Consider the following 24939-nt stretch of genomic DNA (forward strand, 5'->3'; position numbering starts at 1 on the left):
GTCCTCCTTGGCTGCAGTGCGGGAACACACTAGGGTGGCAGCACTGATTCGTTCAGTAAGGGAAACGTTGCACATGGATGATAAGCCCACATGGTGAGGACAGCTGGTAGTTTTTTTTTTTTTTTGGCTCCCACAAAGCCCAGAAGACAGGTCAGGGGTTCCCTTGTCCCAAAGTCTTTCACGATATTGTGAATGAGCAATGGCAGCGTACTACACACATACCATGGTGCCAAAGCACTTTAAACGCCGTTATCCCATTGCTGTCTCAGTCTCAAATCGCTGGACATTTTCGCCTAAGGTGGATCAACCTGTTTCCATGTGAACACATCTACTGTGGTATCTGTGGAAGACTCCCCGGTGTTTACGGATCCGGTGGACAGTTTGGTGGAATCCCTTTCCCGCCACCTGCATTTGCTGGCGGGCTCGATACTTAATCCTGTATTCGTGTCCGTCCTGGTTTCTCAGACGGCTACAGCATGGGTTACAGTGCCTAGGGGTGTCTTGAACTCTGAGACAGTTCCCCCGACTCTGATTGAGCTCACAGACCAGATAGCCCAGGCCCTGGTGTATCGGTGTGCTGCGGCCCTGTACGTGGCTCCTGTGGTTGCCAGAGTGTCAGCGGTGGGGATTGCCGTGCGCCACTAGGTGTGGCTGCGGAGCTGGTCGGTGGATCAGGCTTCCAAGACGGTCTTACTAAATCTCCCATTTTTTGGGTGAACGCCTGCTTGAGGACTTCTTGGCTGAGTTAATCACGGTCTTAACGGGGGGGTTATGGGTACTCTGTTACCCCATTCCTCCAAAGGCAAGGCACCTCGCAACAAGAGGGGACCCTCTTTCTCGGCTCACAGGCGTTTTTTTCGTGCCTCAAGGGCGCAAAAAAAAGATTAACCATTCAGAGCCTCTGGAGGAAGCAAGAAGGCTTGGTAGGGTAAACCCAAGACTAGCCGGTCCGGTTCGGCGTACAAATCCTCTTCTGCATGAAGGGGCACCCTCACCCGATATCTGCGTTACTTTCAGGAAACCTGGACGTCTGATTCAGGTCAAATGGGTTCAAGAACTAATTCGTTCAGGGTACGAGATCGAATTTCGGTCTTGTCCAGCAGGCAGATTGTTTCTCTGTCTCTCCGTCTGTCTCTGGCTCGCTTGAAGGATCTTAGGAAGGCAGTGTAGGATTTCCTTGCACAGGGAGTAATTGTGCCGGTTCCTTGGCAGGAAAGGCTTTGAGGTTTTTTAATCAAACCTGTTCACGGTGCCCAGAAAGGCCTCCATCGATATCAAAGATGCGTATGTGCACATCCCTATATACGGGGGTCATCAACGGTATCTCTGTTTCGCAGTGGCGGAGGAGCACTTTCAATTTGTGGCATTACCCTTTGGTCTAGCCTCCACTCCCAGAGTCTTCACCAAGGTTTTGGCCCCAGTGTTGGCTTTGCTCCACAAAAAGGGGATTGCGATCCTCGGATATCTGGACGATCTCCTGTCAAGAGCAAGTTCTCACCCAACCCTGTTGGGCGACCTGTCAATCACAGTTCAGACCCTTCAGGAGTTCGGGTGGACTATCTACTTCGAAATGTCTGCGCTGACTCCGTCGGTGCGATTGAATTACCTGGGTATGATTTTGAACTCTTCTGGCGATGGTCTTTCTCCCTGGGGACATACTTCAGATGTTGCAAAGTGAGATCTGGTTGCTGATGGACAACGATCTCTCCTCCCTGTGTAAAAGCAAAAATTGACCGGCGCTATGGAGTGTGCGGTGAGGCGTGAAGGAATAACAGGTGTAAGCGGCCAACAACCAAACCCCAAAAGGGGTCAAGATATATGTGGAGTGCAGAGAAAGGTTGTAAACGGCGCTACCTTGTGCAAATAAATAATTAGATAGTAATAAAGTGCAATCTCTTATAATCAATAATAAATGAGAGGGTGTGTCCCATAAAACCGAAAGGATTAAAAAATTATATATACTGTGTATCAAGTGGGTACAAGTAAAATATCCTGGTGTGTGATGGATAAAACCCAGAAAGTGCTGAAGTGCAATAAATAAATAACATAGACAGTGTTTTTATTGTGATATACAAGTAATTAAATCGTCCACTGTGGAAATAAAATAATCAAATATTGGTGAATATTCCTGGCACTGTTACTGTCAAAAGTGCAACATGCCAGTAAAAACCATATAAGTGAAGAAAGGTGAAGTCAGGGAATAATCCCGTGTGAATAAATAGACCAAAAATAAAATGAGAAATCAGCTGCAATCACCTGTGTGACCACTAGGTGTCGCGCTGTATATACAACCTGCCCTAAGCGAATGTTAGGCAAGATGGATCTTCAAAGGTCCCCCTCCACAATCAGCCAAGCACCGATTGGCGAGTTTCCATATGGGGAGAAAGAAAGGGGGAGCCTCGTGAAGTATCAATCATAAACTGAAGAAAAAGAACGTAGCATCCACTCACTATGAGAAGCCGTGGTAGCTGCCTCGCATCAGTTGCAATCGCCGGGAAGCTTCCGCGTTCCACGGCGGTGGAGTCTCAAACCGGAAGTGACGCTGTGACGCAATGGGCAGGTCCATTGCGTCACAGCGTCACTTCCGGTTTGAGACTCCACCGCCGTGGAACGCGGAAGCTTCCCGGCGATTGCAACTGATGCGAGGCAGCTACCACGGCATCTCATAGTGAGTGGATGCTACGTTCTTTTTCTTCAGTTTATGATTGATACTTCACGAGGCTCCCCCTTTCTTTCTCCCCATATGGAAACTCGTCAATCGGTGCTTGGCTGATTGTGGAGGGGGACCTTTGAAGATCCATCTTGCCTAACATTCGCTTAGGGCAGGTTGTATATACAGCGCGACACCTAGTGGTCACACAGGTGATTGCAGCTGATTTCTCATTTTATTTTTGGTCTATTTATTCACACGGGATTATTCCCTGACTTCACCTTTTCTTCACTTATATGGTTTTTACTGGCATGTTGCACTTTTGACAGTAACAGTGCCAGGAATATTCACCAATATTTGATTATTTTATTTCCACAGTGGACGATTTAATTACTTGTATATCACAATAAAAACACTGTCTATGTTATTTATTTATTGCACTTCAGCACTTTCTGGGTTTTATCCATCACACACCAGGATATTTTACTTGTACCCACTTGATACACAGTATATATAATTTTTTAATCCTTTCGGTTTTATGGGACACACCCTCTCATTTATTATTGATTATAAGAGATTGCACTTTATTACTATCTAATTATTTATTTGCACAAGGTAGCGCCGTTTACAACCTTTCTCCTCCCTGTGGACTTGCATGCAGGCTTTGGGGCGGATTGTGTTGACCTTTGAGGCGGTCCCATTTGCTCAATTTCATACAAGACCTCTACAGAAAGAGATTCTTGTCAAGTGGACTAAGGATCCACAGTCCTTAGACAGTATGGTATGTCTGCACCGGTCCACGAGGTTAGAGCTCTCGTGGTGGCTTCTGTTGCCCGCTCTGGGCCAGGGCAAGTCTTTTCTACCACTGTTGTGTACAGTGGTCACCACAGATGCCAGCCTGTTGGGCCGGGGTGGAGTGGAGTGCTGAACAGTCTCTGTGCCAGGGGAATCTAATCAACGGAGGCATCCTCCAATGACGAAAATTGTCCTGGAGCTCAGGGCAATCAAGCTCTGCCTGCTCCACTGGACGACTCGGCTGCACGGTTTTCTGGTTCGGGTACAATACGTCAATGCCACGGCTGTGGCTTACATCACTCATCAAGGGGGCACCAAGAGGGCCCAGGAGGTGGCTGAGATTCTGACTTGGGCCTGGGAACATGCTCCAGCTCTCTCCGCAGTTCACATTCCAGGAGTGGAGAACTAATTCGTTCTGGATCGGGGAATGGTCCCTGCATCCAGAGATTTTTCATCTTCTGTGTGCCCAGTGGGGTACTCTGGAGGCGGCTCTGTTTGCGTCTCGTCTGAACAAGAAGGTAAAGAGGTTCGTGGCCAGGGCTCAAGACCCTCTGGCTGTTTCCGCAGGCGCATTGGTGGTTCCTTGGAGTCGATATCGGCTGATTTATGCCTTTCCACCGATACAGCTGTTGTCGAGGTTCCTCCGCAGGTTGGCGGTGGAAAAGGTGCCAGTTAACTCTGGTAGCCCCAGACTGGGCTCGCCGGTTGTGGTATGCAGACCTGGTAAAGATGGTCGTCAAGCCTCCCTGGCGGCTGCCTCTGAGAGAGGATCTGTTGTCTCAAGGGCCGATCTTCCATCCTGCTTTATGGTCGCTGGTTTTAATGGCGTGGCTGTTGAAGGCCAGGTGTTGAGGGTCAGAGGCCTCTCTGATTCTGATTCCTACCTTGTTGAGAGCTAGGAAGGTTACTTCCAGGAAGAGTTATCATCGTACTTGGAAGATGCATATTGCCTGGTGGGAGTCGCAAAAGTTGCATCCTTGCTCGTTTTCGGTGGTGAGGGTCGTCTTATCATTCTTGTAGATGGGAGTTGAGCAACGCTTGGCTTTAGGTACGATTTAAAGGTCAGGTGTCAGCCATAGCTATTTACTTCATATGCCCCCTGGCGTCTAATTCCTTGATCCGCACCTTTATTCAAGGGGTGCGCCATCTGGCTCCGCCGAGGAGATCCCCTTTGCCGCCGTGGGATCTGAATTTGGTGTTGTCCATTCTTCAACGGCCTTCCTTTGAAAATCTTAGGGAGATATCTCTGCCTTTGTTGTCTCAGAAGGTTGCCTTTAGGGTGGCTATCACTTCTGCTCGCAGAGTGTTTGAGTTGACGGCTCTGTCCTGCCGTTCGCCTTATTGGTCGTTCATAGGGATAAGGTTGTTCTACGACCCAATCCATCTTTTCTCCCTAAGGTGGTGTCTGCTTTCCACCTCAATGAAGATATTGTTTTGCCTTCGCTCTGTGCTAAGCCCAAGCATCCCAAGGAATTTGCTTTGCATTCGCTGAATGTGGTTCAGGCGATCAGGGTTTTCCTGTCAGCCACAGAGTCTTTTCGGACATCTGATTCCTTGTTTGTCCTTCCTGAGGGATCTCGTAAGGGTTCGGCTGTGTCTGCTGCGACCATATCAAAATGTTTCAGGCAGACAATTGTTCAGGCCTATTCATTAAGGGGTCAGGTTCCTCCTTTCCCTGTGAGGGCATTCTACTATAGCGCTGAGGCCTCTTGGGCTTTTTGCCATCAGGCTTCTGTTGGCTCAGGTGTGTAAAGTGGCGACTTGGTCGTCTGTGCACACTTTTACAAAATTCTACAAGGTTGATTTGTTGGCATCCTCGGATGCTTGCTTTGGCCGCAAGGTTTTGCGGGCTGCTGTTTGACAAAGAGACTTGGTTTTCTGGATGTACATTAACAGTTGGTTGCGTTTTCCCCACCCCTCATGCATACACTGCTTTGGGACGTCCCAATAGTGAAGAAGCATTGAGAGCTGCGTCTGTCAAAGGACGATAGAGAAAATTGGATTTTTGTAAGAACTTACCGTAAAATCCTTTTCTCTGAGTCCTTTGACAGACGCAGCTCCCGCCCCTCTAAATTGGGTTTGGTTGTGTCTTCTTTCACTGCTTGCAACTAAACTGATTTGAGAGCACAGTGTGTCTGGGGTTTTGTCCTGAGGGACAGCCCCTATAGGCGTGTCGAGTGAAAAGTTTTTACTGCCTTGTCTACTCCTGTAGATGGCGCATAATCCAATAGTGAAGAAGCATTGAGAGCTGCGTCTGTCAAAGGACTCTACAGATTTTACGGTAAGTTCTTACAAAATCCAATTTTTCCCAGAGTGGGATTGTGCATGGGTGCAATAGATGATATGTGGACCTCATTAAGCATCTGCCTTAGGGTAGATAACCTAAATAAAGAAATATAATCAATAAAATAAGTGAACCTTATAAAAAGGAGGCAAATAAGTGTCCATTTATAAGAAAAAGTGAAGTTAGTGGCCAGCAAATTGCCCATTAGTAAGTGAATCCCAAGCTGTGAAACCCATCATGAAAGAAATATTGCCATATTGATGTGCAAAAAATGGTGATAAAATACCGTGCAGTAATACAAAATAAATACCTGAACAGTGAGGAAAATAAACAGAACCAAACCCAAGTGAATGCTATTAGAACATATCATGGTTCCCTGGGTAATAGGTACTCCCTTCCCAGAATATTCCAAGAGGTATGCTCACCGGAAACCTAACACGCTCACACCTGATAGATTGTTGGGATAACTAATAGACAGGGGCTGACTAAATAGCCTGAAAACTGGTTGGACCCTGCCCATTGTTGATGGACAAAGGCTAACTGGATAGCCTGAAAACTGGTTGGGCCCTTCCCCATCCAGCTTCACAATAGCAGGAAAAAAAGCCATGGGGCTCATGTAATCCCAAAGGTGGTGAACTGATCGCCGCCATGCGAACATGGCCAAAGGTACAGGTACACGTGGAAGCCGAAGCTGTACATAGCACGAATGGGCATCATCTATTGCACCCATGCACAATCCCCCTCTGGGAAAATGCCTTTTCTTTTTTATATTGTCTGTACTTTATACTTTCACCATCAGCTGCTTCTGCATTCATACTGGGCTGTTTTTTGCACTATTACACATGCGGTGTGATGTTTAGGAGCTTGCTATTTGCAACTGAAACCAATGGCCCCCTCATTGAGCTTTACTGTTGCTGTTTTCAGTATGTGTACACCCCTGACCATCGTGACACCTTCTTGGATGTTTGCCAAGGGAGAACTACATGGACCGTATTGGGGATCCTTTTCGGTTTTCCTTCATCTTAATTTTCAATGGGGAGTCTTACAGGAACCATAAACATAAATCTATTTGACTATTTACCCTGCTTTCTTAGTTCGTTAGGACTATTATACACAATTGTAAGTTTTGGTTTTCCCTCTCCCCTTTTTTGCCTGCTCCCCCCCCCCTTTTTTCTTCCTTATAGTTCCTTTCTGTTCTGATGCCTAACAACCTTGTCTCTAATTTCAGGCATCTATATATGTACAGGCAGTCCCTGGGTTACAAACATCCGACTTACAAACTACTCCTACTTACAAACAGGGGAAGACAAAAGGAAGTGAGAGGAAATCTACCCCTAGGAAGGGAAATTCACTCCTGTAAGAGTTATCATGGGAAAAGGTGTCTCCACTAAAGCTTTATCGCCAATCCTTGTTTCAAAAACAACCCAACATTTTTAAAATCAAATTGTCATAGGGACAGAAAGTGATGTGACCAGAGGCACAAACAGCAAAACAAATGCCACAGGGGTGTTAACCCTTCCCTATGCTATTCAAAAGCATAAAAATATTTTTTTGGCTGGAGCTTCACTTAAAAAATTTACCTGTTCCGACTTACAAACAAATTCAACTTAAGAACAAATCTACAGACCCTATCTTGTTTTTAACCCAGGGAACGCCTGTATCTCCTGAGGAAGCGAGCATTGTCTCCCGAAACACGTAGAGAAATTTATCAATACATTTACACCTTAGATTGTCTGTCAGTCATACCTTGATTTATGTACTATGGAAACCCATGCATATATGTATTTACTTATGTCTACCAGAATTATTTTTTATTGTATGTACCAAAGTGTTTAAATACACCAATACATTTTGTACATTTTATACCTTGTGGTTTGTGTCTCACAAAGTCCCCTGGGCATTCTTCTTCTTTGTTATTAAGACTTTTTCTATGTACACAAAAGGCCTATTTCTCTCAAATTTTCACAAATCTGTCTAAATCTGTGTTCGTGAGCACTTTGTCTTTCCTAATCCATCCAGGTGTGGCATATCAAGATGCTGATTAGACAGCATGATTATTGCACAGGTGTACCTTAGGGTGGCCACAATAAAGGGCACTCTAAAATGTGCAGTTTTACTGTATTGGGGGGATTGTGGGTCCGAAAACCAGTCAGTATCTGGTGTGAACACCATTTGCCTCACCATCTGCAACATGTCTCCTTCGCATATAGTTGAGCAGGTTGTTGATTGTGGCCTGTGGAATGTTGGTCCACTCTTCAATGACTGTGTGAAGTTGCTGGATTTTGGCAGGACCTGGAACACGCTGTCGTATACGCTGATCCAGAGCATCCCAAACATGCTCAATGGGTGACATGTCCGTTGAGTATGCAGGCCATGCAAGAACTAGGATGTTTTCAGCTTCCAGGAATTGTGTACAGATTCTTGCAACATGAGGCCGTGCGTTATCATGCTGCAACATGAGTTGCATTCATGTCGTGGATGAATGGCACAACAATGGGCCTCAGGATCTCGTCACCGTATCTCCGTGCATTCAAAATTCCATCAATAAAATGCACCTGTGTTCGTTGTCCATAACATAAGCCTGCCCATACCATAACCCCACCGCCACCATGGGCCACTCGATCCACAACGTTGAGATCAGCAAACCGCTCACCCTGAACAGTGAAAACTGAGATTCATCCATGAAGAAGACACCTCTCCAAAGTGCCAGATGCCATTGAATGTGGGTATTTGCTCACCCAGGTCGGTTACGACGACAAACTGCAGTCAGGTCAAAACCCAGATGGAGACAACGAGCATGCAGATGAGCTTCCCTGAGACCGTTTCTGGTAGTTTGTGCAGAAATTCTTTGGTTATGCAAACCGATTGTTGCAGCTGCTGTGTCCACGTGGCTGGTCTCAGACTATCTTGGAGGTGAAGATGCTGGATGTGGAGGTCCCGGGTTGGTGTGGTTACACGTGGTCTGCGGTTGTGAGGCCGGGTGGATGTACTGCCAAATTCTCTGAAACTCCTTATGGAGACGGCTTATGGTAGAGAAATGAACATTCAATTCACAGGCAACAGCTCTGGTGGACATTTCTGCAGTCAGCATGCCAATTGCATGAACCCTCAAAACTTGTGGCATTGTGCTGTGTGATAAAACTGCACATTTTAGAGTGGCCTTTTATTGTGATCAACCTAAAGCCTTGTACACCCAATCAGATTATCGAACGATCTGTCGTCCATTTTTTGTTGCATGCTAGTCTCATGTCGAAAGTAAAGAGGTTACTTTCATACGAAAATTCCCGTACAACAGAATTCAACTTCAGAAGTGATGTCATGTGTTGAATTGTTTTGTATGTGTTCTTTCGTTTCTGAGCATGCCTAGTCTTGCTCTTACGATTTTTTTCGGACGAAAACTGTACTAATTAAACGAAAATCGGACATTGTTTCGACGTACGATAAAAATTTTATAGCCTGCACATCCAGTTTTTGTCGTCCAAAAATTCGTAATCGGCTGTCGAAAGCACTATACTAACAATCCGAAAATCGGCAGACCGTTCGTCGGACGAAATTTTCCTTCCGATTTTCGTATCGTGTGTACCGGCCTTAAGGCACACCTGTGCAATAATCCTACTGTCTAATCAGCATCTTGATATGCCACACCTGTGAGGTGGATGAATTATCTCGGCAAAGGAGAAGTGCTCACTAACACAGATTTGTGAACAATATTTGAGAGAAATAGGCCTTTTGTGTACATAGAAAATGTCTCAGCACATGAAAAATGGGAGCAAAAACAAAAGTATTACGTTTCATAATTTTGTTATGTGTGTGTGTATGTGTATAATAATAATTATATATGTATATATATTTATTATTTTTATTACTACGCGATAATTTTTGCGCAAACCAAGCAATATACAGGCGGTCCCCAGGTTACAAACAAGATCGGGACTGTAGGTTTGTTCTTAAGTCGAATATGTTTGTAAGTTGGAACAGGTGCATTTTTTAAGTGTAGCTCCAGCCAAAAGAATAAGTTTTTTTGGATAGCATAGGGAAGGGTTAACACTCCTGTAACATTTGTTTTGCTGTCTCTACCCCTGTTCAGAAGATTTCACCTCACTTTCTGTCCCTATGACAATTGGATTTTGAAAATTTTGGGTTGTTGTGGAAACAAAAATTGGTGATAAACCTTCAGTGAAGACACCTTTTTCCCATGAGAACTCTTACAGGAGTGAATTTCCCTTCCTAGGGGTAGATTTCCCCTCACTTCCTGTCTCCCTCCGTTTGTAAGTAGGAGTCGTTTGTAAGTCGGATGTTTGTAACCTGGGGACCAAATGTACTCTTATTGGGATTTTTTTTTACCAATTTGTAGCTTAATACATATTGGCCTAAAATGGGAATGTTGTATAGCAGAAAGTGAAAAATATAGTTTTTTTTTTTTTTTGTCAGAATTGTCGCTTTTTTTTTTTTTTTTTTGTTTATAGCGCAAAAAATAAAAATTGCAGAGATGATTAAATACCACCAAAAAAATCTCTTTGTGGGGGAAAAAAGGACATCAATTTTTTTTTTTGGGGTACAGCGTCACACATGCAATTGTCGTCTAAAGTAACGCAGTGCCAAATTGCAAAAAAATGGCCAGGTCATTTAGGAAGAAAACCTTCCGGTCCAGAAGTGGTTAACCACTTGCCTACAGTGCACTTTCACCCCCTTCCTGCCCAGGCCAATTTTCATCTTTCAGCGCTCTCACACTTTGAATGACAATTGCGCAGTTATACAACACTGTACCCATATGAAATTTTTATCATTTTTTTCACACAAATAGAGCTTTCTTTTGGTGGTATTTAATCACCTCTGTTTTTTTTTTATTTCTTACAAGAAAAAAGACAGAAAATTTTGAAAAAAAATAAAGTTTTTCTTTTCTGTGAGTAAATTTTGAAAATAAATACATTTTTCTCCTTCACTGATGTGCGCTGATGAGGCTGCACTGATGAGGTGGCACTTATGGGCAATGATGAGGTGGCACTGATGAGGAGGTACTAATATGCCGCACTGATGGGCACTGATAGGCGGCGCACTGATGAGCACTGAGAGGCGGCACTGAGATGCGGCACTGAGATGCGACACTGAGAGGCGGCACTGACGGGCGACACTAATGGGCAGCACCATCAGTGCCCACAATCAGTGCCCATAGTGCTGCCAGTCAGTGCCCATCAGTGCCTAGATGAGCAGGCACTGACTGGCAGTAATATGGGCACTGATTGTGGGCACTGATGGTAGGCATTAATGGCTCTTTTTTTTACATTTTGTGTATGATGATGATCAGTGCCCTGATTACTTGTATTTGTGTCCCCTATGAGGAGGAGCTGCTGATTGGCTCTCCTCGCCTCACACACTGACAGAATAACGGCACTTCCTCATTTACATGTGACCGGCTGTGATTGGACACAGCCAATCACATGGGTAAAGAGTCATGTCATTGACTCTTTACCGAGATCGCTAGGACACGGTGCGGTCATGATCGCCGCTCTGTTCTGGTGCGCCATCATATGACGGCATCCCAGGATAACAGCTACACTGCTCCGCCGTCATTTGACGGTGGGCAGGTAGTATGTGGTTAATGACATCCCAGTTTCTATCTGCTGTTCTGGTGAGTGGGGAACCTGGAGGGGTCACCGTCACCTGGAGCACTTTATCTTCTGTTTTGCACTGGAGCACTTTGGATTTTATTGATCACATCTCATGAAAGGACTTTTTTTCACTTAAATTGCCTTTTATGTATCTGTATGATTTTTTTCACATTATGCACATTATATATTTATTCTAATGTTTAATTTTAACATTTTGTCTTGTTTTTATGCTAGCGCTGTTTTAATATCGATTTCATATGTAGAGATTGATGGCTATAAATCTATTTAAATCTGTCCCAGATGGTAAGGGAATGTTTAGTGACTGGATTAGTGAGTCTTTTACGATCGGATGGTCGTAACCATAAGACATTAGATATAGATAATGGGCCACAATCAATAGATTCCAAAGCTACCCAGAATGGGATTTCGCTGGTTGCATGGTATTTGGAAATTTGTGCCAGATGAGCTGTGCGGTAATGGGTGGATAAATTAGGGAACCCAATGCCACCTTTATTTTTGGAAGGTAGAGGGTGTGCTTAGGCATGTGGGGTTTTGAAGAACCCCAAACAAATGCTGTCAATTTGCGCTGTAATATTCTTAAAAAGTATGCTGGAACAGAAATGCTGTCAATTTGCGCTGTAATATTCTTAAAAAGTATGCTGGAACAGAACCCGGAAAAGAAAAATAATTTTAGGTAATATATTCTTTTTAAGAACATTAATTTTACCTACCAAAGATCAGGGAAGAGAAGACCATTGTGTTAGTAAATTAGTAATTTGGCGAAAGATGGGGGGAAATTAGCTGTGAAGAGTTCAGTAAGATTAGGTGCAAGAGCGATTTCTAAGTAGGGAAGATTGGTAGTGGATCAGAAGAAAGGAAGAGATGTTTGCGCTTGTTGGTAGGTTGGTAGAGATATATTCAGTGCTTTCGATTTTTGGGGGTTGATAGTTAGACCTGAGACATGGGTAACATGATCAAGTTTATGAATAAGATTAGGGCCGGAGATATGCGGAGAGGACATAAAAATTAAAATGTCATCAGAAAATAGGCAAAGTTTATACTCATGTCAAGCTAATTAAGTCCTTTAATTGAAGGGTCAGAGCGAATTGATTGGGCAAGGGGTTCGATGAGTAAAGCGAAGCAGTAAGGAGTGGAGAAAGTGGGCAACCCTGGTGTGTACCTCTGCAGATATTGAACGGGTTTGATTTTATATTCTGCATATTAAACATAAGCTTTAGGTTTATCATATAAAGATGAGATCCAACTTAATGAAGTGAGGGCCAAATCCCCAACGTTGTAGGACAAAATTCAAGTAGGGCCATGAAACTGTATCAAATGCTTTTTTGATATCTAAGGATAAGAAGCAAAGAGGAATTTGACATGACTTGGCAGCATGCATCAGCGACGCTGCCCTACGTACATGATCTCCCGATTGACACAGAACGCTAAAGCCCACTTGGTCTCTATGTATTAAAGAGCCTATTATTTTGTTTAATCGAGTTGCTAAGACTTTCGCTAGAAGTTTAATGTCCAGGTTAAGCAGTGAGATAGGCCCATAATTGGCGCTAGATGTTACATCAGAGTAAGGTTTAGGGATCATTGAAATATGTGCCGTTCGAGATTCAGATCGGAAGGAGTGTCCCTCAAGGAGGGAATAAAGGGCTTCGGTGAATGCTGGGACTAGAATATGAGCGAATTTCTTGTAATATAGGGCTGAAAAGCCATCCGGATCCGGACGTTTATTTAATTTTAAAGGATTTAGTAGCCATCATAATTTCACTAGTGGTAAGAGGGTTTTCGAGGCAATCACGATGGGCCAAAAGAAAATTCAGAAGTGTAATTTGTGAAAAGAAAGAATTGGCTGATGCCTGATCAAATGGATCTTCCTTTTTTGTATAAGGAAGCAAGATGTTTTTGGAAGGTATGATGGATTTTCATAGGGTTGCTGGTGTATCCTGGAATATTTTTAGGCGAATTGGTTTGGAAGGACGATTGAACTTTTTGAGGGTTCATGCTAAAAGTGTGTCAGGTTTATTGGCTTTAAGGTAAAAAGAATGTCTGGATTTACATAACAATTCATATGCTGAGGCTGAAAGGAAAAGATCAAGGTTAAGATGTGCTTTATCAAGTTGCAATTTGGTCATGAAGGTAGGTTTCGAATGAAAGAGCACATGAGGTTAATTAAATTCAGCTTCTAATTTTTGCTGTAGCAAACGCTTTTTCTTTTTTGAGGTAAGAAGCCTGACGAATACAAACCTCTTGGAGCACAGGCTTATGCGCTTCCCAGAGTGTTAATATAGAAATATCAGGAGTTTTGTTGTTGGTCAGATAGTCTTTTAAAGCATTTTCCAAATCTGTGGTAGGAGATGGATGAGATAAAATCGAATCATTAATATGCCACGTAGGCATTAGGAATTGGAGAGGTAAGTGTAGTTAGTACACCACTATGGTCATGTAAAGGGGATAATAGAAGAGGAAAGGAGTTTGGAGTCATGCCTATTTTGATCAATATATCTAGTAGAGGATATTGTTGGAGTAATTGTTGAAATGTATGTTTCCGGGGGTTGGAGGTAATGGGAATTGGGGATTTATCTAAAAATGAATAAAGGACTTGATTTGAATCTCCACAAATTAATAGTGTGACCATTTTATGAATATCAACCACTGTAGTAAGTGGGAAAGTAAAAATGTTGGAGTTTTGTTTGGGGCATAGTAAGATACTACGGTGACTGGAGAATCAGATAAATACCCACTGAGAATGAGGTATCTCCCTTCATGATCCTTAATTTCTGTCTGAAGGGTAAAAGGTGTTGTGCGGTGGAATGCCATCAATACTCCTCTTTGTTTGGTCTTAGCTGAAGCCATGAAAACTTTGGGGTAGAAAGAGCTAAATATTTCGGAGTCCCCATCATAGTAAAATGGGTTTCTTGGAGACTCACTACGTGCGCCAAGGAGCGAAAGACTTTAGTACGATTTGCTGGTATATTCAGACCCTGTACGTTTAGTGTAAGTACATTCAAGGGGGCCATAAGAAGGACATAAAAAATATATGGTCATAAATTTGTATTTATAAATTGCATAGCCACACATACCTGGAGGAGGGGCAAGAACCAGTAAAGAATTAGAGTAAAGGTAATCTGAAGAGGGACAGAGATGAGATTCATATAGTCAATCAACAGTAATATTAACTATGCAAACAGCGAGTAAAAGTGCGGCGTGCTGGATGCGTGATGAGGCCAAATATCTATCTAGGGAAGTCCTCTAAAATAACAGATAAAAGGAGTACCCAAGGATAGAACAGTGGGGAGAGCAGTGACTGTCTTCCCAGACCACAACAGCCAAAGCTAATATAAATAGAAAAAGAAATCTGTGATAATATGTAAGAGGGGTGGGTAGGGATGAATAGCAGGCAGCTGTCAGATGGGGAGAGGAGAGAGCCGACCAGTCACTCTGAAAACTGGTAAAGAACGGCTTAATTTTTAAAACCCATACACAGACACGCAGGATTATTAAACAGACCAGACAGGATGGTATAAAGTGGCTTAAAAACCACTTGAAAGGGAAAGTTGAGATTCCAGGGGGGGCATTTGCCCCTACCTGCAGACGCCCTTGCTCCTAGGATATGTGTATCCCAGAAGGCATAGCTTTTCATACAGGAAAGGAGGAGAGGCCATATTGGCATGTCATCAGAAGGCCTGCCCACTGAACCTGGCAGAGCCAGCAGGCCTCACAAGGATATCAGAAAGAACATGGTGGCAGGGCATGGGAGGATCTCAGCAAGACAACGGATGTTCAGGTACCACCTCCTGATAAATGGGGCTAAAAGACAAAAAAAAAAAAAAAAAAAGGGGGTGGTTGGGTTAACGGGACATCTGTTTTTAAGCTTTGTGTTTTTGAGATTTGCAAGGCTGCCACCTGGTGTTCTCTTCAAACATTCACTAAGTTTTATCAGGTGGGTGTTTTTGTCTCATTGATACCAGATTTGTGTGTGCGGTCCTTTAAAGAGCTCTTTGAGCTGCAGGCAGTCCCCAGTTCCTGTTCTTTAAATTGGGCTTGTTAGCAATTGTTTTCTGTATTGCTCATCCCTCAGTTAAAGTGGTTTTGAATGCCCCAAAGGCTAGGAGTTCCTGTGTCCCTCAATGGATGAGAAAAGATATCAGATTTATATACTCACCAAAAAATCCTTTTCTTGGAGTCCATTGAGACATACAGGCCCCACACAGGCTATGCCCCACACAGACCACTCCCCTCCGTTAATGATCTTGCTTTTCAGGACTGCGTTGCAACAAACCTGAGGCATGCTGGTAGCAAGATAGTTCTAGGAATTCTACCTTGGACTGGCCTACAGTTTTTGTTTTTTTTACATTGTCTAATCTTGCTGTAGGTGACAGTATAACCCAAAGGTTTAGGACTTCCTTGTGCCCTAATAGGATTTTTTAGTGAATACAAAAGGTCTATTGTTGCTTACATAGCCTGATGTGACTGCATCCTGCAAGCAATTTGATTACTTCACAGATAATGGGGTCTGCTTGTACATGAGGTCCTTGGAGATTTTGAACCCTGTACGACTGGGGTATTTGGAAATACTTTTTTTTTTCTGACTTACACAAATATGGCTGCTCTAGTGAAGCAATGCTACTCAGAAAAATGTAATGAAACTCTGGACCAGAGGGAGGCACTAACAATTCTGGTCCAAAGCCAACATGGGATGTGAATTGTTATACGTGTTTTTAATGTGATCATAAAAGGTCATATTTAAAGCTGATCTCCAGCCAAAACTAAAAATGAATAGCCCATTAAAAGTAGCAAAACCAGCGAACCCCCTCAGTGTCCTCCGTCTAATGGCTAGCATGATTTAACTCACTCTCCCTGAGCCCAAGTCCTCCTGTACCCACCCTAGCTTGTGATTGGGCAGTGAAAAGCAACACGGTGAAGAGCTCATCTCTCTGTCACTCTTTCTTTTCCAATTAGCATGCTCCTTGTCTGCAAAATAAATTGTGTTGCTGTATTAGTGATTACAGAGCTGCACCGATTTGTATCCTTCATCCTATCTGCCTAGAGTTAAGGTTGAAATGATTGTCTTCAGTTATAGTATGTATTACTGCAATTCTACAGATCACAGACTTTGGCCAATCCAAAATTCTTGGAGAAACCTTGTTAATGAAGACGTTATGTGGAACCCCTACCTACTTGGCTCCCGAAGTGCTAAACACAGCTGGCACAGCTGGATACAGTAGTGCAGTGGATTTCTGGAGTTTAGGAGTCATTCTTTTTGTATGGTAAGTATGCTGGGGCTTATTTATTATTTGGATGTAGAAACAGATGTTATATTTGATGCATATTTTTCCACATTTTTAATAATTTTTTCTATTTTTACATGTTAATGCCTAATAACCGTTTACAGCTGTGATGTATGTTCTCTGTTATTTTTTGTATTGCAGCCTTAGTGGATACCCACCATTTTCTGAGAACCATAATAAAATGCCTCTTAAAGATCAGATCACAGGAGGACATTACACGTTTATATCTGGTGCTTGGAAGAATGTATCACAGACAGGTATGGAAATAAATGACTGTGCCAATGTACTAGCTGTTAGTATCTCATGGTCGACTTTCAAATGTCAGGACTTTAAATCGTAGTTTGGTCACAAAACTGTGCCTCAAAGTTACAGCTGGTGCCTAACTATTTTGAACCTTATCTGCTGGGATAAATGAAGATTTATAGTGGTTGTAAACCCTTTGATATACCCAATGAAGTGACTAGCCTCGGGTGATACATCGATATGAAACAAATGCTCCTATAGAAGTTGTACTTGGTTATCTGCTGTCTTCCTTACATCTGTTCAAAGTGCAGAATTTTTAAAGCTTGGCTGAGAGTTCAGAAAAAAGTGGGCAGAGAGCTGAAATTACACTCTGCAGAGTGAGGAGAGCTCTGAGAGCTGATTGGAGGGAAGAAACACACCCCCTTCACACAGCTCATAGGAACAGAGCTGAGGCCGTCAATCTGCTGGAGGCCCCTCCCCGGTCACCATTTTTCTCTTGGTGTCTGGAAAACTTATCAGAAGTGATTCATGCTGGTAGCAGAGGAAAAAGCAGCAGACGGAAATGACAAGTGATGCTCTTAATTGAGACAAGTACACACACTATAGAACGGGCATCACTAAATGGCGGCCCGCGGTCCGCGTCCGCCTGAGCTACTGCTCAATGAGGACCGCCGCGATCAGCTGCTGGTTTTCGTTCCAGCTTCTGCTGCTGTTATTAGGTGTGAGTAGGACGTGCTGTTGGGGGGATGTGAGAGGGACAGTGCTGTTGGGGGATATGTGAAGGGGGCATTGCTGTGGGGGGAGGTGAAGGGGGCAGTTGTGTGGGGGGGGTGTAAGAAAGGATAGTGCTGTTGGGGGGATGTGAGAGGGACAGTGCTGTTGGGGGGATATGTGAAAGGGGCATTGCTGTGGGGGGGAGGTGAAGGGGGCAGTGGTGTGGGGGGGGGTTAGAAGGACAGTGCTGTTGGGGGGATGTGAGAGGGACAGTGCTGTTGGGGGGATATGTGAAAGGGGCATTGCTGTGGGGGGAGGTGAAGGGGGCAGTGGGGGGGGGGGTTGAGAAGGACAGTGCTGTTGGGGGGATGTGAGAGGGACAGTGCTGTTGGGGGGATATGTGAAAGGGGCCTTGCTGTGGGGGGGATATAAATGGGGCAGTGCTGCAGGAGGGATATGTGAAGGGGGACAGTGCTTGGAGGGAGGTAAAGGGGGCAGTGCTGTGGAGGGGATATGAATGTGGCAGTGCTGTGGGGGAATATGAATGGGGCAGTGCTGCAGGAGTGATATGTGAAGGGAGGCAGTGCTGTGGGTTGGGGATTGTGAAAGGGGCAGTGCTGTGGGGGGGATATGTGAAGGGGACAGTCGTGTGTGTGTGTAGGGGGTGGTGATGTAAAGGGGGGACAGTGCTGTGTGGGGGAAGTGAAAGGGACAGTGCTGTGGGGATATGTGAAGGGAGACAGTGCTGTGGGTGGTGATATGAAGGGGGACGGTGCTGTATGTGGGGGGTGGTGATGTGAAGGGGGACAGTGCTGTGTGTGGTGATGTGAAGGGGGAGAGTGCTGTGTGTGGTGGGTGGTGATGTGAAGGGGGAGAGTGCTGTGTGTGGTGTTGTAAAGGGGGACAGTGCTGTATGTAGGGGAGTGGTGATGTGACGGGGGACAGTGCTGTGTGTGGTGATGTGAAAGGGGAAAGTGCTGTGTGGGGGGGGGGGGGGTGATGCGAAGGGGGACAGTGCTGTGTTTGGTGATGTGAAGGGGGACGGTGCTGTATGTGGGGGGGGGGTGGTGATGTGAAGGGGACAGTGCTGTGTGTGTGTGTGTGGAGGGGGGAGGTTGTGATGTGAAGAGGGACAGTGCTGTGTGTGTGGGGGGGTGGTGATGATGTGAAGGGGGACAGTGCTATGTGTGTGTGTGTGGGGGGGGGGGTGGTGGTGATGTGAAGGGGGGGACAGTGCTGTGTGTGGGGGGGTGGTGAAGGGGGGCAGTGCTGTGGGGGGGGGGGGTGATGTGAAGGGGGACAGTGCTGTATGTGGGGGGTGGTGGTAATGTGAAGGGGACAGTGCTGTTTGTGGTGATGTGAAGGGGGACAGTGCTGTATGTGGGGAGGGGGGGGGGGGTTGTTGTGTAGGGGGACAGTGCGGTGTGTGTGTGTGTGGGGGGGGGGTGGTGATGTGAAGGGGGACAGTGCTGTATGTGGGGAGGGGGGTGGTGATGTGAAGGGGGACAGTACTGTGTGTGGGGGGGTGGTGATGTGAAGGGGGACAGTGCTGTGTGTGGGGGGTGGTGAAGGGGGACAGTGCTGTGTGTGTGTGGGGGGGGGTGAAGGGGGACAATGCTGTGTGTGGGGGGGGGGGTGGTAATGTGAAGGGGGACAGTGCTGTGGTGGGGAAGATGTGAAGGGGGATAAGCAGCTGCACAGAAAACGTGCAGGGGTACCATTAAATGCAATGAAATACAAGGTGCCGTTCCCCGGCCATGGAAATTGCATGGTGCAAATGCACCATGCAGTTTCCTTGCGACTGCATTTTTAAAAAGGGGCCAGGGCTTTTTCCCAGCACACCTGGGCTGTGATGTAAAGAATCCGAGTCATCACACAAAAATGCAATCTGGACCTCTGCTGGAAGAAAAATTTACTAATCGGACCTCCATGATTTTTAATTCAATACCCCTGCTATAGAAGGATATGCTATGTTCATATTTCTTTGTCTGAGGTTTACAACCACTTTAAATTAAAGTAGAACTATGGGCAAAATTTTTTTCATTTTGGATAGAGTAAGGGAGGGTTATAAACCCGTCAGATTTTTTAATTCCCAATTTGTGTCCCATTGAAGAGATTTTGCTTCTCTTCCTGTCATATAGCTAAACAGGAAGTGAGAGGAAATCCCTGCAAATAAAGGGAATTCCTTGGGGCCGCCCAGGTCACCAGGACTAGTGTCCCCACTGGAAGATTTCCACGCTATTACTTTTTTGGAAGACAACCCAAAATTTGGGATTTTCTTTCGCTTTCAATGGTAATAGTAAATAGGACCAATAGAGAGGGCGAATCTCCCTAATGGGGGATAGCAATAAAAACTGACAGGTGTTCTAATCCCGCTCCACGCTATTCAAAACAAAAAAAAGGTTTGCTTTAGTTATCCTTTAAGCCTAACCTGGCCCAAACTTTTTCTCGGGTAAAACAATTCTTAGGGCAGACAAATGTATTATTTCCTTAAATTCTAGGTCCAAAATATACATGAAAATTAGATTTCTGGTCAAGTCTATATTAAACCCTGCTTCTTCATGGCACTGTACCAACCCCTATCTTTGAACTTTCAAACACCATAACTTAAGTATGCAGTAGACTTAATGCAATTGACAGGGAAGCGAAGCGGGGTTGATTTGAAGGTTAATATGGGTACCCCAACTGCTACACAGTGTTTCCTTAAACAATTAATTTGGGCCATGTCCAAGTCATTTAGATTTGATTCACTGGTTTCTTAAGTTTGGCATTGATTTCATCCATGGTATAACTCAAAAAACCCTTACAGGCAATATATTTTTAAAGCTCTAGATCTTGTGAAGAAACTGCTAGTAGTTGATCCAGAAAAAAGACTGACAACAAGGGAAGCCTTGGAACACCCTTGGCTACAGGTAAGAACACATTTTTAGTAAGCCAAAATGGTGGCACTATAGAGTACCAATGATCAACCATAATTTACTGAAACCCGAAGAAGGGAGGGGAGGTATTAACTATACTTGAAGAGCTACTATAAAACGAGCTATAAAACAAGTTATTTCAATTTACATATTTGGAAAATGTGTATGAGATTTGTTAACCTGCAGACTAGAGTGATTGTCCCTTGTCAGCACATTCACCGGCTACATGCAAAAGAATACTTTCTTCTGGAGTAGAAGGCTATGTATAGCAGAGGAAAATGTTGGCACTTGACATCAGCGAGGCCCACCATATCTAATATACACTATATTCTCAAAAGTATTGGAACGCCTACCTTTACACTCACATGAGCTTTAGTGGCATCCCAGTCTTAGTCGTAGGGTTGAATATTGAGTTGGCCCACCCTTTGCAGGTATAACAGCTTCAACTCTTCTGGGAAGGCTGTCCACAAGGTTTATGAGTGGGTCTATGGGAATATTTGAGCAAGGTAATAACCAGGAATGGCATGGAGAGCAGGAAGAGCCTGATGCGAGCCAAAGTAAAATATAGGGGCTTTGGGAGTTTATATTGCTGTGAGAGTGATTCAGGATTCATAGGCTTGCCATCGGGCATGAATTCTTTGACACAGTGTATATCATACTGTGTCCAGTTAGGGATAAGAAGGTCTGCTAAGTAGAAATGCAGAACATTAACAGGCAGCTGTATTCGTTGGGGGTTTGTGGCAGCCGGAGAGGCTTTGCATAATTCCCTCCATGCTAATAGGGAAGCTTGAGTGGTGACTGGCATTAATGAGAGGGAGAGGTCTCTCCATTGGTCTGCATATAGCATATCGCTCAACTTTTCTGATTTGACTAAGAATCTTTCATTGGCTACCCAGAGGTGTGTCTCTTCAGAGAGGAACGAATATTTAAGATGTCTGCGTGTGTTGCGGTGTAGTAATCCTGAATGTCTACCATCCCAATACCCCCCACTGACCTATGTTTAGTAAGAATCAAATGTGGACATCTAGGCCTTTTCCCTTGCCAGATAAACATTTCATCGGAGCCAAGCCTAGTGTGGTAGGCTAACGAAACATGTCAGCACCCGGTCATTCTCACTGACATTTCTTGGGGTGGTAATCAGCCTACATGCACCCTGCAACTACCTGTGGCTATACGGGTTGAGGTGGCTTCCTGAAGCCGATGTAGTGATATCGATATCTATTGCAGCAATTCATAGCACGGACCAAAGTACCTTCATACATGCACAGAGCGGTGAGTGGATATCGGCATCTCTTATATGAACTCTCTCACACAGGACTGAGCAATTGGCTTCTTTAACTGCTTTAATCTTAGCCATGGACAGCTTAAATGCCGTATGATATCCCAGACACCCCTTAATTGAAGCCAGTGCAGTGACACTGGTATATCTTGCAGCAATCTACAGCATGGATGGATGTCCTTTACATGTTAACAGAGTGGTGAGTGGATATCGGCATCTCTTTTTCTCTATCGCTCATTGACAGACGTAGTCTTCTTGATTCTCAAGAGCTGGGTTATGTTGTCTCCGCAGGAGTAGGACTAGGCAGAAAGACAAAACGTTCTGGCTCCACCTTAGGGGCAGTCCCTGAGGGTATATCCTCCCTCTCTCTGCTACAGGGAATCAGTTTTTTTCTGTCTAGTCAGGAGTAAGGACCTAAGCTCCTTGCTGGGATCTTTTTGGTCCTGGCAAGATTTTTTCTTTAGAAGAAATATTTTTTAGGTAGTTTTTTCTCCAGTGTTTTTCCTGTGAGATCTTCAAGCAAAAAACGCCGGACTGGGCGACACTAGTGGTCACCCCAGCCGGCCTACGAGCGCGCGCAGACCATTGCATTGCGCTTGGTCGGCCGCGACACATTCAAGTAAGTATGCGGGGCCGGGCGACGGGCTGGATGTTGAGATCCAGTGGTCACCCCGGTTTCTGCCTACGAGCGCGTGCAGACCAGAGCTCCGCGCTGGGTCGGCCGCGACGGAGTCCCAGTGGAGGGACTGACCTTGCGAGTTAAAAGTCTCGCTTGGACGCCAGGAACCAGAGAGTCGAGGCGTCCGGAGTGGTCCACAAACCCCCACCCCGGTGGAGAGGGTATTGTGAAGAGAGGGTGCCTGTCGGTTCGGTATGGTGAGTAAACGTTCCCTTTTTTCTTTCCTCGTTATGAGGCAGTATGAATTATGGGCCCCTCCATACATGGTCAGTATATATCTGACACTAAAAGTCCCCCTTGTAAATACAGTATGTGTTTGTGGGAAGTGGACTTGGTTTGAGAGCTAACACTCTACCCAGCAGACTGTAGCATTACAGCAGACATAGGAGGTATAATCCTACCTTATTTGTAGTGTATCTCCTGTAGATCTATCAATCGCCACTCAGCAGAGATGTAGGTGGATGTGCTGGGAAAAACGATTTTGGCGGTCCGCCGCCATTTTGCCGTAGACCAGGTGCATGCATGTCCTCAGGTCACGCCGGCCGCCATGTTTTTGGAGTCTAATGTCTCCTATATGGGGGCGGCCATGTTTCATGAGCCCAGCTACCTCGTGGAGAGCTGGGAACGCCGGAAGGCGTACACAGGGGGCGGAGCCACGTCCTTCTACCCGGGAAAAAGCAACAGCTCCTTCCAGTCTGTAAAGACAGACGCTGACTGCAGTTGGTTGGAAACTTCACTGCATCGGTTGGTGAGCCTTGGGGGTCCCTCTCTCTCTCTGTGGGATCGAGAAGCAGGTACTCTGAGGGGCGCTATTGCGCTAGGGGGAGACACATAAAAAAAAAAAAAAAAAAAAAGTTTTTTTTTTGTGTTTTCTGGCAAAGGTGTCCTGAATTAACATGGACCCTGCCACTCATGTATCTCCTCCGGATCCCCTCGAGGGGTCTGCGGGATCCTCCAGCACCCCACTGACGATTAAATCATTGTCCGCTATTTTGGAAGCTTGTGTCCCGGGTGGAAGTGGCTTGTCAGGGCAGGGCGCAAGTAAGCGACCCCCGCCTAACCCCTTATTATCTGAAACCTCGGATTCAGACTCTGAGCCTATTTCTGCAGTTGCAGGTACTTCATCTGGGATTGGAGTCTCGGGTCCTGTCTCTTCAGACAGTGAGGAGGATGTTTCGGCATCAGCCATAGCCAGAGAGGAAGCGTTGGTAAACGCACTCATGGTATCTGTTCAAGAGACCTTAAGATTACAGGGTATTCCGTCAGAAATAGCTGAAACTGAAATCCCTTTTGGGACTAAAAACGCATCTAGTGGCGAAGGTTTTTCCATTGCCCAAATGTTTTGGCAATCCAATCAAAGAAGAATGGAGTCTGCCAAAACGCATTTCTACTATTTCTAAACGCATTAACAGGCGTTATCCGTTTGAGGAAACCCTCATTAAGAAATGGACAGAACCACCTGTGGTGGATTCACCAATTGCTAGATTGAATAAAGCCACGGTTATTCCTCTAGAAGACGCTCCGTCTTTTAAAGATCCAGTGGATCGCAAGATAGAAGCTATGTCTCGCACCATGTTTACCTTGATTGGATCAGCTTTCAGACCAATAATTGCTATTGGTCTGGTTTCGCAGGCTGTAACTGTATGGACCAAGTGGTTACGCCGGGACCTAGAAGAGGTCCCTCAGGCGGTATCAGATTTGTTGGAACAGATGATACAGGGGTTACAGTTTGTGTGTGATGCGGCGTTAGACGCCACTTCATTATTGGCGCGAGCATCTGTCTCAGCGGTGGTTCTCAAGCGTACACTGTGGCTAAAAGGTTGGTTAGCCGACCAAGGTTCCAAAAAAGCATTGGCTAATTTCCCCTTTTTAGGAGAGCGTCTATTTGGAGCCAACTTAGATGAGATCATTAAGGATCTCACGGGTGGAAAGAGCACCTTTTTACCGCAAAATTTTAAAGGTAAAGGAACTCGTCAAAGACGAGGGCCTTCTTTTTCTGCTCACAAGAGGTTTTTTTCGTCCCGCGGGTGAAAAAATTAAGTCCTCCAAAGCTCCTGCAGGAGGCGTCAGGGGTCGTTGGTCGGGCAAGCAAAAGCCCGCCCCCTCTAGACCTGAAGATAAACCGTCCAAAGCCTGAAGGTGCGCCCCCCACCCATAACTGGGGTGGGGGGACGTCTTCGCCGGTTCCCGGATCCATGGCTTTCCAGAATCCCGGACAGATGGGTTTGCGAAGTCATAAGGTCAGGGTACAAGATCGAGTTTCGATCTCTCCCACCGGCGCGATTCTTCCCTTCCAATAGCCGACTATCCCCGGATCGTTTAGACGATCTGTGGAGAGCAGTCACAGATTTACTACAACAAGGAGTGGTAGTCCACGTTCCTTGGACAGAACGCTTTCAGGGGTTTTTATTCAAACCTATTTACAATACCCAGGAAAGAGGGCAAAGTGCGTCCAATTCTGGACTTAA

The 24939-nt window shown here is 45.2% G+C and overlaps 1 protein-coding gene across 1 annotated transcript in view; it reads left to right on the forward strand.

Moving 5' to 3' along the window:
* Positions 1–24939, forward strand: part of CHEK2 (checkpoint kinase 2) — a 126234-nt gene that overhangs the window by 86748 nt on the left and 14547 nt on the right. Inside the window, exons 11-13 of the mRNA XM_082253275.1 lie at positions 16454–16617; positions 16780–16895; positions 20422–20507. Of these exons, the coding sequence (XP_082109401.1) occupies positions 16454–16617; positions 16780–16895; positions 20422–20507 (366 nt within the window). The remainder of the gene's footprint in view (positions 1–16453; positions 16618–16779; positions 16896–20421; positions 20508–24939) is intronic.

This window comes from Pelophylax lessonae (genome assembly GCF_965119305.1).
Source record: "Pelophylax lessonae genome assembly, chromosome: 1".
NCBI lineage: Eukaryota > Metazoa > Chordata > Amphibia > Anura > Ranidae > Pelophylax > Pelophylax lessonae.